The following is a 17003-nucleotide window of genomic DNA, read 5'->3' on the forward strand; positions in this document are numbered from 1 at the left end:
CAGCCAGCCCGACGTGGGAAAAATATCCGTCTGTGTTCAAGATGAGACGTTATTGGGACAGCACCAGGCTGGTGGCGAGACAGAGGATATAGACACAAATTCACCAGCCGATTAATGGTGCATTTATGCTTCAAATATCCCCCTGATAATACGCATGTAAAGTAATTTAAATTTACAATGGATTTTATGGGCCACGTACAAGTGAACAAATGGTACAGATGTACAATAATAAAAAAATTATTTAATGGAAGAAATATCAGTTCATAGAGTTGAACACAAAAATATGAATTTTATTAGTTCATATGGTCATAAACATCTTAAACCAGTCATATTCTATACCAGCTAATAAACTAGTCAGACATGTGACCATCTGACCCTTTGAATGGGGCGTTGTCTGTTCTGACTGTGGAAGTCACATTTTATCAGCCATTAATCATGTCATCTTTCAGACACAAAACCAATATATTTGTGTATATATAGATTTATATATATATATCCACCCACACACACACACACACACACACACACACACACACACACACACACACACACACACACACACACACGTATATATATATCCTTAACAAGATTGCATTTCATTCATAAACATTTACATACATACAAAAATTCAATTGCCATTTGCATGACACTTGAATAAGATCCATTGGTTTGAGTATTAATACATTAGTTATTAACATTGCAGAATTAATTAGTAGTTATAGACCAAACTATGGGCAATATTTTGAGATCAGGATTGTGTAGCAATTTAGTGCTTTTAATGCAGTATCTTCGGAACACAAATGAAGAACTTTTTGATGAAATCTGAGCTTTCTCTCGCTCCATTGACAGCTACGCAACTACCATTTTGAGGTGTCAAAAAGTTCATAAAGGGATCGTAAAACTATTCCATTTGAATCAGGTGGTATAGTCCAAATTTTCTGGAGACACAACCGCTTAATATGATGAACAGATTGAATTTAGGTTTTTATTCACATATTAACATTCATCAACTCAGACAAAGAAGCTCATATGAAAGAATCTGAAGTGAACTGACGGTCTTTAGAAAAGTTTAGATGTTATTTCTATTTAATCTTTCTTTAGCTTTCCAGATAAAGCAGCGTTTATGAGCGCTGCGCTGCTTTGTGTAAAGCCGTTACCAGGGAAACCGCTGTTTCTGCCGCTCCAAGCGCCTCATGCTGCACCTCTTTGTAAACAGCCTTGTGAACTTGTATTAATACTAGTGTGGATTTTTTTCTACAATATTCAGTCATGACAGTAAAAAAAGGGCATTCTAAGTCAATCTACAGCAGTATTTCCTCTAGAAAATGTGGTTAACATCCAGTCATGCTTTAAAAAATAATAATACCGCCATATACCGCAAAACCGGTATCATTTTGAAAAACTCCTGAGACATGGATTTTTGGTCATACTTGAGGTTCATTTTTGTGTTATGCAGCACATTTCAGCTTCAGCAAGAACCAAACCAATGAGGTTTATGGTCCAAATATGGTCCATTCTGTTCGCGGAATAGTTATATGTGAATAAAAGCCTAAATTAAATCTGTTCATAAAGCGATTGAGTTTCTTCAGAATATTTGGACTGAGCTGTTAAATTCATATTAGTTGTACAATCACTTTTTGAAGTGTCAAAGTGGTAGTTGTGTAGCTGTCAATGAAGGGACAGAAAGCTCACCGATTTTATTAAAAAGATCTTCATTTGTGTTCCGAAGATGAACAAAAATCTTACAGGTTTGGAATGACATGACTGATAATGACAGAATTTACAGTTTTGGGTCAACTCCTTTGTGTTTATTTAATATATATATATATTTACTACTATCAATAAATAATAGAAAATAGTGGAAAAACAAACAGTCATATTTCATTTTTTAATTATCAGTTTATTGTTTTGAATCAAATGAAAGCTGATTGACATTAGAAAATGAATAAATAAATTGTTTTAAGTCTTAAATGATATTAATCCCTGATTACTTCCTCCGATCATATAAGTGAAGATCATTGGTAGCTAACAGAGTGAACAGAATAACAGGCAAACAAATTAAAAACTCGCAGATGATTATTCACGAAACACACTGGCAAAATGTTTAGGACAGCTGTATGTGACACGTCATCAGCCATTTAGCAAACACAGTATTTAAAATAGACCATAATATTCTGTTAAAAAATTCATCCAAGGCAAGAAATTAAATCAAATTTCAATCAAGTCCATTAACTACATGGCTAAACTGTTTTGCTGGTTTTCATTTGCTATTTCGGACCACATCCCTGAGCTGCCAAGGCCCTTAGATTTGCCTCTCAATGAAATGATCACCACAACAGGGGACGCATGGGATTTAACTGAGGTAAAAACTTTTTTTTACAAACAAACATGGTGTTTCGTGGACTGTTGAAGAGCATCTAAACAGCTTATGCATACAGTTAACTAGCATCTTTTCTTTGATTGTACCTAACTACAATTTCCACAAGGTACCGACAAAATAAAGTGGGTTCAAACATGAGCGTTTGTTCTGAAGGCCAGCCTTCATCTCTGCTGGTGCATCAGATGTGTTTGCATGACTGTCCGTGTTGATACTGCGGTACCTTGAAGGATTGGATTCAGCGCACAGAGCTTCATTTTTAGGGCACTTCTCAGTTGTTCATCAGATACTGGTGGAAATAGATGCCGAACAGGCTGCTAATGAGTTGACAGGCTGCGACCCACCATGTGAGAAAGGCGAAGATGCCCCTGAAGAAAAGAGGCGTGAGGACTCCACGTAAAGCAGAGAACAGCTCGATCAGGTGGGCTACGGTGGCCTGGACGTCCTCCTCCATGTCCTCCATGTCCTCGTCGTCTTCCAGTCTTTGGGCTGGTGGAGGGGTGGTGGGAAGTATGGGAGCAGGGGTTACACCCGGAGTCTCTGCTCCGAGGCCCCATGAGAAGTCACCTGAAGGTAATTAGAATTTTTGAATACATTAAATATTCTTTGAGAAAATTATAGAAAAATTCTAATCAATAACATAACTTTTAATAAAAATATATAAATTATATATATATATATATATATATATATATATATATATATATATATATATATATATATATATATATTATAAATGAGTAATACATAATAATACATATAAATAAACAGTTACATATAAATAAATTATAATAAAATACTTTAATTTTAACTAAATAAAAATATAAAATAAATATAACAGTAAATATTACAAAATGTAATTATAATAATAATTAAAATAAATATTTTAAAAAAGCAAATAAATATATATAATAAATATTTGCTTACAAACTAAAATGATCAAAATTTACATTAAATTTGGCAATTACAAATGGTCATACATTACAAAAATGTACATACAATTGTTTACATTAATATTATTATGATTACCGCTATTATACTGTTATTTTACAGTTTTTCTTTTTTGTTCAAAATTAACTAAATTTAAATACACAACCAGTCCTTCTTCCAAAACTAGTTTTTTTTCTTGCCCTGATTCACCCCGTTATGAGTAGGGTTGGGTACCGAAACCCGGTACCGAATCGGTACCTATATAACCGGACCGAATCAAAACGCAGATTTCGGTGCCACTTAAATGCCTCAGCTGTCGGTTTCATCACCACATGTGATCGCTAGTTAACCCTTTGACGCGTACGATCGTTCACACCAGTAGCCTACGATTAGAACGTTCAGATCGCGTGATCATCAACTTCTAAATTCAAATCTGCGTTCGCGCGTTGGCTGGCGCTCCAGAGACAGACGCTCTCAGCGCTGTCATATTATATCAGAACTATGCATTGATTCTTCTCACACTTCACAATGTATTTCGGGAGAAGTGGATGAATTGACGTGTTGACAGATACAATTTGGTGAGACCAGCGTATACATCCAATAAATGGATCATTTAAGAACGTTGTGCAAGTTTACTGCAACAATAGAGCCGCGAACTTCACATACTTTTGAAATCCAGCATTCAGTTGATCCTGATGAACTCTCATTGTCACAGTTGTAAACATGACGGCGTTCTTCTTCCACGATGGGTTTCGCGTCACGGCATTTAAGGTTCCAAAGTAACGCTCACCTTGTGCAGGACATGCAATAAGTCAGGAGAGGTGTCGTATTTGGCCAGAGAAGGCAAAAAATGTGAAAAGAATTGCTGAAATTTAAAGCTGGTTTGTAGCATACCAAGAATACAGAATTTGTTGTTATTAGAACTGTAGTGTTATTTAGTGTTAAATTATTGTAGTTGGGTTAGATGGCTTAGTTTTATTGTGAATTTCTGATGTAAATTTGTTGTTTTGTATTTAGACTACTTATATATACACACCCTTTAAAATGTTAATATATACAATTTTAAGATTTTTTTTATTTGATTTTTTTCAATTAAAAAAAGTAGTTTTTTAATGTCATTCACCATTGTTTTGAAGCTCTTTTTTTTTAAAGTATCGCTTCAGGCACCGGTAGCGTTTTAAAAGTATCGATTTGGCACCGGTATTGAAAAAAAACTAAACAATACCCAACCCTAGTTGTAAGCGTTTATATTTTAGATGTAGCGGGATGTTTTACGCAGGGAATTGCGTACATACGTCACTCGAGCACGCGCATCTCGTCATATCCATAAATAGAGAAAAGTTGCTCCGTCTACTGATGTGTGTAGGGTGTGGGAGGGGCAAAGGTTAGTTGTCACAGCGAGCCGAGAAAGGTTGACATGGAGCAACCACAAGCACAACCAAAACAATGTTCTTCCACAAAATGCATGCAGTTTTGTGTAACTTTATCTGCAAGTGACAGTGTAGTGACCCACCTAAAGATTTGAGTGCCAAAGTTGAGAAAAGCACAAGCAGAATAGGTATAAGGTACTGGAGGGTGACCACAGTCAGGTAGCAGAAAACTCGTGTCACCTACATAAACGGGTTTGAAAACATTACATCATCGTATTTATTACCTCATTACAGTGAACTTATAGGAAACATTAATACTTTCCACTCTGTGATTTCTAATGTTTCGTATACATAAAACACTGCTGCTTCGCACTTCAACCCCACCTTCCTCTGGATGTCAATGGCAGCGATACGCCCAGCCTCTTTCTTCATTTGCTCCACCCACTTCTGAGAGAGGTTAAGGTAGGCCTGCAGGTGGTAACGTGTGAGCAGCAGTTTCAGAACACACAGCACCACGATAGTCCATAGACGTACCGAGTTAAAGGCAGAACTAGAAAGTCTGAAAAAAGAAGAAAGGAATTACAAATGTCAAAAAAATCATTTAAAATAAATACAAATATTGAAATATGAAATAAATAATATATAAAATGCATAATAAATGGGGAAAGAATTAATAAAATAAAGAATTTTTTAATCAACTAAAAAGCGTTCAAATACAAAATAAATGATTGAAAATAAATTATTACATAAATAAAATTTGCTCAACTTACAAGGTAACTGAGGTCTTTCCCATGGGGGCGTTCTCTAGGAAGTCTCGAGCAATGGGTTTAATCCACATTACCAGAATGACCAGAGGCGATAGAAAACCCATGTGCAAAAGGATCCTAAAAGGGAAAACCAGTTGCTGTGGCATATCAAATCAAAATGCAACTGTCAATTTTGTTCATGTTCTATTCTTATACAATGCCATTCCGAGTGTCTTACTGAATGATTGGACGGTCTGCGTTCATCTGAACGGCGTCTAGGTGAGTTTGGGCCAATCGCAGTCCAGGGAATGCAAGGAGAGCTCCAATGAAGGCACAAAGGACAGCCAGACCCAACTTTACTGACAGTTTGGTGAAGGGAACTCTGTTAAAATATTGTCAGTATTTTAATGATTAAAGAATACAGAACATGACTAATGATGTCTAACCATTAATGTATAACTTACGACCACTCATAGCCATGCTGTTTGGCAAAGATCTCAAAATTGTCAAAAAGACTGGTGAATCCTGCAAAAAATTAATAAGGAAAGATTTCACTGCGACAAGTGGTAAAAATGTCCTTTCACTTCTAGAAATACAGATCAGATAACCACATACCGGGCTCAAGGCCAAACTCCAGGTAGTCTTCTCTCACAACAAGAACCAGCATGGCAATAAGCAGAGATAAGAAGCCGAAAGCAAGACACACAGAGCGCTCGCCGCCCTCCTCAGAGCGGAAGTAGTGGCTCATAAGAAGATGCAGCGTCCTCCTGAGAACTTCAGTCAAGGACAACAAGACGTTACAACAAGTTAGATTTTTTCTTAGCATGAGGTATGTCGCATCTGAATTTCTCAGGTAGCTTCAGGTTTGTTAATCCAAAGGACTGCAGTGATGGAGGATACAGGCAGAAGAAAACAGTCAGCACACACCAGATGGAAGCGATATTGACTTCCTTGCTGGCATCCACTAAACTACAGTAGCCTTCGGTGAAGAGGTAGATCCCTGTCGCATAGACGGCAAAGTCGATCAGCCACTGGTACTCCACAAAGAACCGCAAAACTGTGAGGAAGAGAAAAGATTGAGATCATCTGAGGAATTTTATTTTCCCAGCAAAAATAAGATTAAACTGTTCAGGAACCTAGATAAAGACCTACCAAGTGCATCCAAGACATTTACAGGCGCATTCTCCAAGTGAAGGTCGATGTCTTTTGGAACTGTGAGCGGCTTGGATTCTCCATGTCCGTTTTGTCTCCTGGAAACAGCAAGAAGTTATTGAATTCCCTAACAGAAAAGTAACAGTGGCAACAGTTGCACTGAATCAAGCTCACACCTGTCTCGCCTGCTGTTCTTAGGAATCTGCTTCCCTGCGAGGGCGCACAACACGCCTTCAGATGGATGTTTGAACCTGAAAAGGCTGAGAAAACCAACAGGCTGGGGTATTAGAAAGAGCCAGGTGTTATATATAAGTCTACACGGAAAAGATGTGTATTACTTACCTGCCGTTACATAAGAGCCAGCGTGCGAAGGAGAGATGTGGGGCCATTCTTTGCATTATGCTGACCGCCAGCAAGCTCACCACCAACTGAACCCCCATCAGAGCCTGTAGAGACAGACATATAGAGAAAGTACACTGGTACAGAAAATAATGTCGACTCATACCTTTAGATTTTATAAAAACAAACTAAAATTGCATTTACAATTTACATGAATGATTTTACAAGTCACTTTGATTTGCATAGCGCTTTAAAAAATACAGATTGTTTCAAAGCAGCTTCACAGTGATAAACAGGAAAATAATGATCAATGATGCAAACATTGTTAAATTCTGCTGTAAAGCAGCTCTAAAAAAAGACAATAGTGTCATTATTCAACTGAAGGAATTTCAATGTTGATTCAATTCAGTTCAATAACAGACTAGTGTTGATGTAGACCAGCTAAATCAGCTGGTGTTATCTTCCAGCTCAATTCAGTTTAAGTTTAGTTCTTATCCAATAGTGTCAGTGCAGTTGAATATTACTGAATATTAATTTGTCAATGTCTGTATGGATGTTCATGGGGCAAAGCGTTGCGGAGAGTTTAAAAATAGCAATGTTAGCTCATTTTTTGTTAAAGCATTTATATTAGTCATTCCATACAAAAATGTGTGTTATTTAAGCAGCACAATTGTATAAATCATGCTTGTAGAGGTGGGACTACTGATAGGCGGATGAACATTCGTTGGATTTGATTCCATGTAAACAGATTTCTGGTATTCTTGCGCGAGTCGCGGTACAGCTACCGTGTTTGACGGCTTTATTGCACATTTAAGGAGTTGAAAATTGAATTAAGTTTGCAATGACAAGGTTAGTAAGTGGTTTTATCACACTAGTGTCGCTTTAACATGTATAATGTTTAAGTATCGTGGCTTTACTTAAAATATTGTATTTTAACGTTTGTCACGGAGACATGGCTGGTCCCATAGAGTTCCATAGTAAAATAAATACAGTAAACGCGATTTTTGTTTGCTTTACAAACTAATATACTGGTCGAAATGGCTTTCTGTGCTAATAAACAGAATGTCACTGGAGCTTAGTTGTTTTGAGCAGAGAAAATTCCTGTAACTGTGGTTCTGGTGTTTTTACAGGACTTCACTACCAAATCTATTTGACAATGGGCCTGTGCCAGTCACTCGAGATGAGCACAGGAGCCATGCTGTCAAAGTGAGCAGGTGCTGGCAAAACCCCCATGACATGGGGAGGCATGGGCAGTTAGCTAACATGCTACAGCTAACCATCCTATATAACACTAAAGACTATTGAGATCTGAAACACAGACACAGTGCAATTGCAATGCCACAGTCACTAACACAAGTAAGACAAGTAGTACAGTGGAGCCAAAATACCCCTAACCAGTCTACAAGCTATCATTGTGCTAACATGATTTCATTAGGTTACCGTACAGCAGATACAAACAACAATCAACCGGATCGGTCGTGTAAAAGAGCAATTTTACAAGTCGATTTAACGGTTGACAAAAAATATATACTAACCATCTTCGTTTGGTGAGTTTAATGAATGAGTTTATGTCCCATGTAGCAGCTCTCGTGGTGACACTTGAGTGTTCGAACAGCTGAAGGAGTATTTTGATGACGTATGCTACAATCGCTCGCTCTGATTGGGCCATGTCGACGCCGCATGAGAGCTGCAATTCTAATTGGTCGAACTGGCAACGCATCTACAATTTGATTGGTCCTCGTGATGGAACTGTAAATGTCGTTAGCTTTTCTTTAAGGACAGAAATAAAACTGTGGGAGGGCCAAGATGTGCAAAGACAAATGGAGAGGTGTTGTGGCAACACAAACGTTCAAACGGCAAATACATTAGCTTTTCTGACCGTTTTAAAGGGCTATGTATTTATTTCATATAGCCTACCTTTCAAATCTGGATTTGAATCACTGATGACACCTCTACATTAATTTGGAATTAACTATGGTGGCTTGAATACTTTCTTTTGATGTTGGTATTTTGTATAAACGTGAGTTTTCTGCAGTCAAATGTTCTCGACGTCAACCCAAATCTTACTGTGGGAAAATTCATAAATAGTCAATGGATTTTTAGCAGCATTATTCAAGGTTTGTATACAAGACCTGCTACAGCTGTTATGGTTGATGTGTAACTGCTGATAAGCCTGCAAATAAATCTTGCCCTCAGCTATTTTTGATCCTTCAATAGTCGTTGCCCCCCCCCTAACTTAGGCCTACTCCTGCTAAATTAATAAATAAAGCTAAATTGATCCCCTTTATTGTCAAGAATCATGTGTTCTGTTTAAGGTTCTTGAGTTCCTATGGTTGTATGGTTCTTTGTAGATTAGATACAATTCTTGATGTTACATTACAAGATCTTCATGCATGGCTGGGGTTCCCAAAAGCATTGTAAGCCTATAATAAAACAATTGGTCTCTACAATATACGTAGAAGGCCATATGGCAAGCCGTTTTAACTTTTATTCATTTCCAGGATATGAATTCTTGATATCAACAATTCAATTTTAACTAGTTAAAATTATAGTTATTGATATCAGGAATTAGATTTATACTAGTAACAATGGCAATTTTTGATATCAGAAATTACATTTCCACTAGTAACAATGATAATTCTTGATATCAACAATCACATTTTTACTAATTAAAATGCTCATTCTAGATATCAAGAATTGTATTTCAACTAGTAAAAACTATAATTCTTGATATCTGTAATTGTATTTCCACTAGTGAAATGTCACCATAGGCTGCCATTCAAAATCAATTGTTGATATCAATAATTGATTTCTTACTAGTTGCAATTCCAATTTCACATATCAGAAATACAATTCTTACTAGTAAAAACCTTTATTTTTGATATCAAGAATTCAATTGTCACTAGTTGAAATGTCTATTCTTGATATCAACAATTGAATTGCTAGTAACAATGTTCATTTTTGATATCAATAATTCCATTTTCACTAGTGACTATGTTAATTTCTGATATCATGAATGTGATTGTTACTAGTAAGAAAGCCATTTTAGATATCTGAAATAATATTGATATCAGAAATAAATTTTCAGATATCAAAAATGAAAGTTTTTACTAGTAGCAATTAAATTGTTGATATCAAGAATAGACATTTCAACTAGTGACAATTGAATTATTGATATCAGGAATTCACATTCTTACTAGTAACAATGTAATTATTGATATGAAAAATTATATTTCTACTAGTAAGAAATCAATTGTTGATATCAACAATTAATTTTGAATGGCAGCCTATGGTGACATTTCACTAGTGAAAATACAATTGTTGATATCAAGAATCTAATTGTTGATATCAAAATTAAATTGTTGATATCAATAATTAAATTGTTGATATCAAAAATGTAATTGTTGATATCAAAAATGTAATTGTTGATATCAAAAATTGAATTGTTGATATCAAAAATTGAATTGTTGATACCAAGAATTCATATCCTGGAAATGAATAAAAGTTAAAACGGCTTGCCATACCTACAATGCTTTTGGGAAATGCAGCCCAGATCAACAATGGCTCTAGAAAACAGATTAAAAAGGAAAATAAACTGTGGTTTTATAAAGTACTAGCCAGAGGATAAAATGTATTTTTGAAACGTAAAATGTTCATACTATGATGCTTTCCAAATCAGTGTAGTTTACATTTTGAGATTTTTATTTATTTATAAAAGATGAACCTTTAAAAAGTAGCTTTTTCCAATACAAATACATTTGCAAAGAAATTGGCCAGTAGCTTTATGACTTTGTTGGCAAAAGGACTTCAATGCAAACAAAATAATTACAAAGGCATTTGCTCTAAAGTCAAGTCATGTCACGAAACTTCGATTAAAAGGGCTATCTTTCATGTTTATTTATATTTTAATCACTGTAAAAATGTATGATCAATAATTTAAGACAACATGTTTTTATACATTGCTTCAACTCTTCAAAATAAGTTAAGAAATTTTCAACTTTTTTTTATAGAAGTTATACAAGATTCAACTTTTTTTAAAGTCAGTTTAATGTAATTTAAGTTGAAATGACTTAAACATCCAAGTTGCTTACTTAAAAATATGAATGCAGCAACTTTTATTTTACAGTGCACGTTATAACGTGTTAACTTATCGTTGTAATATCAAACTTTTTAAATGAATTTTCAACTTTTTTTAATGTTGAAAAAGTAAATGCTTTTTAATTAAGGATCCAAGCAGTTGAGCTGTTTTCAACTCAACGCAGCCTGTAGGGTTGGAGACGCATGGCTTTCACGCGACGTGCATGATAATTGGTCACGCGCATTGAGAGAGCTGAGATATGCGCTTGAACTTGACCTTCTGAATTGCGTCGCTAAAAGACATGAGTATGGCCCTTGCTCTCTTCTTATATGTGCCAATCAGTCGTTAAGACTGATGTTCAATGCTCATTTCCATAAAATCCAGTCCGCCTCCAATTAAACGACTATGTGGCATTCCGAGGCGAGTCTTTTCCCACGAAACAGTGTGGTAACATCTCTCCACAACATTGGGTATGTAGTCGTGAAAACTCATTTGAACTAGTGCTTTGTATGTAGTCTAGGCTTACTAGGCTACTGAGGGTTTGTAATTCAGAAAATTCGTTTTCTTTAATTGCTTCAAATTGGACAGAATGTGTTTGCTACAAAAATACTTATTTACTTTCATCTGATTGCATACGAAAAAACTGGCTACTATATTTTGTTTAGGCTAATGATTTATTCCCGCCGTTTTTTTCACGATTCGTAAGAAATTTGTGTCGCATAATGTTTTGCGTTGAAGACATCTTCACTGCTTTGGTTTTAAAAAGAAACTACCATCCTAACATAGGTTAAAGCTTGAGTGTGCAACTGATATTTCTGAAACAATTTTGTGGACTTTAGGATAAACTTCATTCGTCACTAGCCTATACTTTTGACGATCACAGGTTTTTGCTTAGATTTGGTGTTTGACCTGTGACCTGGGGTCAAACAGAAATATAATTTGAGCAAAGGGTAAAGTGCATCCTGTAAGACATGCCTATAGGGATGAATGGAAAAACTCCTTATTATTTATTGAGTGCTTTGAGCTAAAGCGTATGAAATTATAGCCTAATATTTATTTTAATGATTACTAGAATCTCAGCCACATTTTGCAATGTTACCCTCAAATAGCATGTGTCACGAATTGTTTCATTGTGTTCAAATCATGGTTATTTTGATTTCGGTTGTTTTCACCTCAATTTTAATGTTGATTAATGCGGATCACAACATTTCTGTCTGTTCATTCATGTTTTGGAGCTAATACATTTTAACAAATGACTGAAACTACTGAAACTATAGGCTATCAGGCGAAATGAGTATAATTTTTGTATTCTCGTATGGCTATTGTACTTTATATTTTGCCTAAACTAAAATGTATCATAACGTCATGAGCGTTTTTAAGGCGTCTTTAAATTTGTAATGCCACTTTTAGTCATGGTCTAATTTTTCAGGTTTTTATTTTAAAAATGGCATTACGTTTTACCAGTTTTTAGCCTTATCCTATACCTTTTTAAAAGATTGTTTATCTTAAAATTAGTCTTCCAAGTAAACCTAAAAAAATTATTTCGGGTTTAATAATCTACTATTAATTATTTACTACTAGTAAATAGGCTATCTAATTTCCCTTTATTGTTCTTTCAAAATGCTGGGCCACACAGCAAGATCATGATATTATTTATAATCATTTAAAAATGACGTGTTAAAGAACAACAGACTCTATTATAGGCTACTAAGCGATTATCTTCTTACTAACTTTAATTTAGTTCGTTTAGCGACATTCAGAATTGTGTTTGTAGTAACATAAAATTAAAATAGCTAGAGAGTTTAATTAATTGCATTTTAGTTAATCTAAACGACGAGGCTGTGTTTGGTGCTTCGCCAATGAGCATATAGCCTATTACAGGCTTCGAATTCATCTCAGCTAGCCTATATTAAATACTACTATAGATTTGGTGGTGCTACAGTTAATTCATTTCTTATTTTTTGTTTAATTATAAATCGTAATATTTGCATTCAAGTGGCCGCGATCTCAAAATTGTCATTTGGTTTAAATCTTTAAAATATTTAGCTCCTAACATTATTTTCTCTGAATGATTTAAAAACGATTTAAAATATAGTATGGGAAGGCTATTTTGAAACGGTTGTGATTTACACAAATGGTCTCTTGATATGTAAACATGCATTATTGATAGGCCTACGACGGAAAGCTCGGTCCTTTCATTATCATCTCTCAACACTTGCAGCGTCTTACCGATGGGTGTCGCTGTTTTCTGTTCTGTTCAGTGACGACGTGTTAATAAAAGGACGAGATAAGCTGCAGTGGCCTATATTAGAAAAAACTTGATTGAAGCAACAATTTTTTTCTTCTTTTTTTCTCTAGCATGAAAATTAAAGGAATTAAATGTCAATGCCTAGTGCGTTGAATTGTGTAGGCTACTGCTGGATCCGATTCATTTCATGCATAGTTTCTCTTTGACTGGTGTCATTTTAAAAATGTTATTCGGCTTGGTAAAATAGGCTACCTGAATTAATATAAACTATCCAAATAGTTTACATGTCACAGGGTCTAGGATGTAATAATCCAAGCTTTTAAATGATCGTATGGGACACGCAAATATAAGCCTTATTTTTGTTCTCATTCTTTCCATCTTTGCATGTTGTTCAACAGAAAAAGTTAAAGAAGATTAGCTGTTCTGATTCAAGCATAAATACGGGTTTATGCCAGATAGAGTTTGTTTTTAAGGAAATTTTCGGGGCACCATCAATTAAGATTCCTCTAGCCCTATTTCAATCCAATTTGTTTGGCCCCGTAGCTATATCCATTAAAGAAACCCTTAATTCTTAAGACATTACACTAAAGTTTTTGTGGTATTTTAATAATAAATATGTGGGCCTACTCAATTTCCTTTTTGGGACAAAATGTCCCCAGAAAGATAGCAATATCCGAAGTCCCCGTGTGGAAAACCGCTTATAAATCATACTACGTGATGTTTTTTGATAAGTCATTAGAAAATCTCCATAAAACATGGAAACCCAACGCTTGTGTGTGTGTGTGTGTGTGTGTGTGTGTGTGTGTGTGTGTGTGTGTTGGGTGTATTTATATTACCCAGTATTCTAATATTACCCATATTAATTTCGTGTTTCTAATAAATGAGGAAATGCAGAATGTCTTTAAAAAATGCGAACGATGACAATACAGCGTATGTAGCCTACGCACAAATTCTCCAGGTCTATGACGTCAATACGCAACCATACACGTTTTAAACCTGAATCCCTTTCGGCTACGGTGAATGGATGACTCTCAGTCACACACACACACACACACACACACACACACACACACACACACACACACACCTCCATTTCGAAATTTCACTGACATCCTAAGCAGTACTAGGAAATATGATTGATAGCTACCCGAACTGTCTCCAGTAATTTTACGCACGTTTAAAGCAACAAGGCGCCAATGTCTAGTGGAAAACTGATAGATAAATATAACGAACGTCTATAATTGGCCTCCACTGCACACACGCACTTCCCAGTTAGGGCGCGCGCGCGCGTGTGTGCTGTCAGTACAGGAATCTTAAGGTGTGAGCAAGTGCAACTGCGGGTTCTGTGATGGTTTAACGTGCAAAGAAATCGAATGCTAGAAGCTTCGTATGCGGCCTCTACCTAAAATCTGAGCTGATGTCATGGACAATTTGCGTCTATTTCTTCGCGTATTCGCGGATAGAACGAAACCGACGTGCTTTCTTTTAGTCTGCCCATATGCCAACCCAAAACAGAGATAGAAAAAGATGGGCGTAACTCTGAATGGATCATGCACGCGGACTTTGGGACAATAACTCATCAATTCACTATACGGGACGGCGTTTACGCTCGAGCTGCTTGAGTTTCTACACACGTCCACGCATGAGACCAACGACAGACTCGATCTTAGCAGTCTCCGGAGTAGCAGCACTGGATACTTAGCAGGAATCTGGATAACAAGTTGTACAGATGAGCTGAAGCCAACGCCAATGGCTGTTTGTAACTAATGGACATTAATACTTTTCGTGTTGCCCTTTAAAGAGACGTAGTTGCACGTTTAACGCGATTCTCGGGAATAGTTCATGGCTGTCCTTGGGTTCAACAGATGCATTTATTTGTACCTGTGGATTAGATATTGTGGTGTAATGGATCACCCCAAGTTTGGTAAGTGAACACTCATTTGTATTGACTTATCAGTAATCAGTCAATGTTTGTTTAACTTCACTGTAAAATGTTAGTAATTTCAGCGCAAATAGTGTAAAAAATCTATAAAACATCCTGTGTGGTCTCTATATTACCATATTATTTACTGTGCCATATTTATATTACTAGCAAATAAGTTATTTTTCCTTCGGTTTTATCAGTTACGTACTTTACAGTGTGTTGTGCTGCATTCTATGTGATTTGGTTAATGTTTAGTGTCAGTTGTATTACCCTGATTGTGTTTTTGTGTTTGTTTAGTCTAAACTGTGCTCTTCTTGTGTTTTCATTGGCCACAGCTGCCATAGGGACCACATCTAAATCATGCACTGTATCACATGTGCTGTTATCAATAAACTTTACAATAATTGACAGATTTTAGTATCTTAAAATTCGTTTGTACACTACAGTTAGAGTTTGAAACTGTAAAATATACGCCGTAATTTGGCATCATCACTGTATTTCTTACAGTAAAGTTAAGGTAGTCACGTTTAAACAAATTAAACAATTCACTGTGCAGTTTTATTTTTTTATCAAAGATTTTTCTAAATAAATGTGTGCACATTTCACATGTAATTATTCGCACACAATCTAATTCTCGTGCTGTTTTTGTTAAGGGGATAGGGGAGAAAAAGTTTCCATTTGTCCGAGTTAATGTGGCGTATTTTAACTAAATCATCTTTTGAGCGTCGTATGAAGTGATCATTAGGCGAGCCCGGGGAGCAAACAGTTGTGCGATTGTTAGAGGAGCCTGGGAAAATGTTCCGGGGTCCGGGAGGTGGAGTGTATTGACGCCAGACCCTCTTGTTGAGGGGACTTCTGTGCTCCCAGACGTTATTGTCATGATAATGAGCAGCCCGCACGTTGTTGAACTTGATGTTGACTTCTTTCTTTAGGGCTGAATTTTTTTCGGTCTCTTGTTTGTGGGAAAATTTTCTCCGGAGCTACAGTGTGAAATTAATTAATCAGGCTTTTGGAGCGACCAACAATAGAGACCAAGAGGATCCCTGGAACCCCACAAAAGGCCCCAAACGTTTCTTTCTTTCTAAACTGTATTCTTCCCAGCCACAACAGACTGAAAGAGAGTTTAAGAGATTTTTTTTTTTTCATTGTAAGCTATACACATTATTATTATTATAGTTAAATATATAATAGGCCTACAAAACAACACTTAGTTTTAAAAGTATTATCTGTTCCTGAAAAACTAAAATGAGGAGTGTGACTGTGAGTGTGAGTGTGTGTGTGTGTGTGTGTGTGTGTGTGTGTGTGTGTGTGTGTGTGTGTGTGTGTGTTAGAGAGAGAGAGAGAGAGAGAGAGAGAGAGAGAAGCACGTGCTTGTACGTTTTACAGACTTTGTAAACTCTCATAGTGTCAATGCTCTATAGCAAAACATTTTACTTTACATTTCCACAGTGTTGTTATGAAGCAGCGTCAATTAAATAGCCATATACTCGTATTGTATTTGCATTATTGCAGCACTGGGTACAATAGTTACTTCTTCTTTTTTAAACAAACGTGAAGAAATTTAAATGAATGAGAATGTTTTAAGGAAGCATTGTTTGTTCGTTGATTCTCATTACAACTTCTGTTTCTTCAGGCACTCAGAGATGAGAGGTCATCACTGTCTACTAAAAGGTAAGAATTAAAAAGATTTGATGGATTAAACAGGGTCTTATATATAAATGTTATTTGTATCGACTTTTAAGTAGGAATTATTGAGTAAAAAGAATAAATAGTAATGTTGAAACTTTAGTTGTCAGCAGTAGAATTGAACTTAATTTAATGCGACCTTTAAAATCTTAA

The 17003-nt window shown here is 35.9% G+C and overlaps 1 protein-coding gene and 1 long non-coding RNA gene across 3 annotated transcripts in view; one reads left to right on the forward strand and one right to left on the reverse strand.

Moving 5' to 3' along the window:
- Positions 1 to 1879: 1879 nt before the first annotated feature.
- tmem161a (transmembrane protein 161A) lies at positions 1880 to 8556 on the reverse strand. The gene is made up of 12 exons (XM_077226423.1): positions 8450 to 8556; positions 6918 to 7021; positions 6752 to 6835; positions 6576 to 6673; positions 6324 to 6480; positions 6039 to 6190; positions 5888 to 5948; positions 5662 to 5805; positions 5448 to 5561; positions 5062 to 5236; positions 4821 to 4917; positions 1880 to 2944 (listed from the first exon to the last, which is right to left on the reverse strand). Exons 1-12 carry the CDS (start codon positions 8450 to 8452, stop codon positions 2649 to 2651), a joined length of 1485 nt encoding a protein of 494 aa, XP_077082538.1. The 5' UTR covers positions 8453 to 8556; the 3' UTR covers positions 1880 to 2648.
- Positions 8557 to 11270: 2714 nt separating this feature from the next.
- The window catches only part of LOC143736052 (uncharacterized), a 43632-nt gene continuing 37899 nt past the window's right edge, over positions 11271 to 17003 (forward strand). Inside the window, exons 1-2 of one of the 2 annotated variants that reach the window (XR_013203354.1) lie at positions 11271 to 11462; positions 16798 to 16835. This is a non-coding gene — a long non-coding RNA (uncharacterized LOC143736052). Of the gene's footprint in view, positions 11463 to 14258; positions 15165 to 16797; positions 16836 to 17003 lie in introns of those variants that run through there. The other variant, XR_013203353.1, reaches the window with a different exon arrangement.

This window comes from Siphateles boraxobius, unplaced genomic scaffold, assembly GCF_051911475.1.
Source record: "Siphateles boraxobius isolate OS27281-9 unplaced genomic scaffold, OSU_SipBor_1 13, whole genome shotgun sequence".
Classification (NCBI taxonomy): Eukaryota; Metazoa; Chordata; class Actinopteri; order Cypriniformes; family Leuciscidae; genus Siphateles; species Siphateles boraxobius.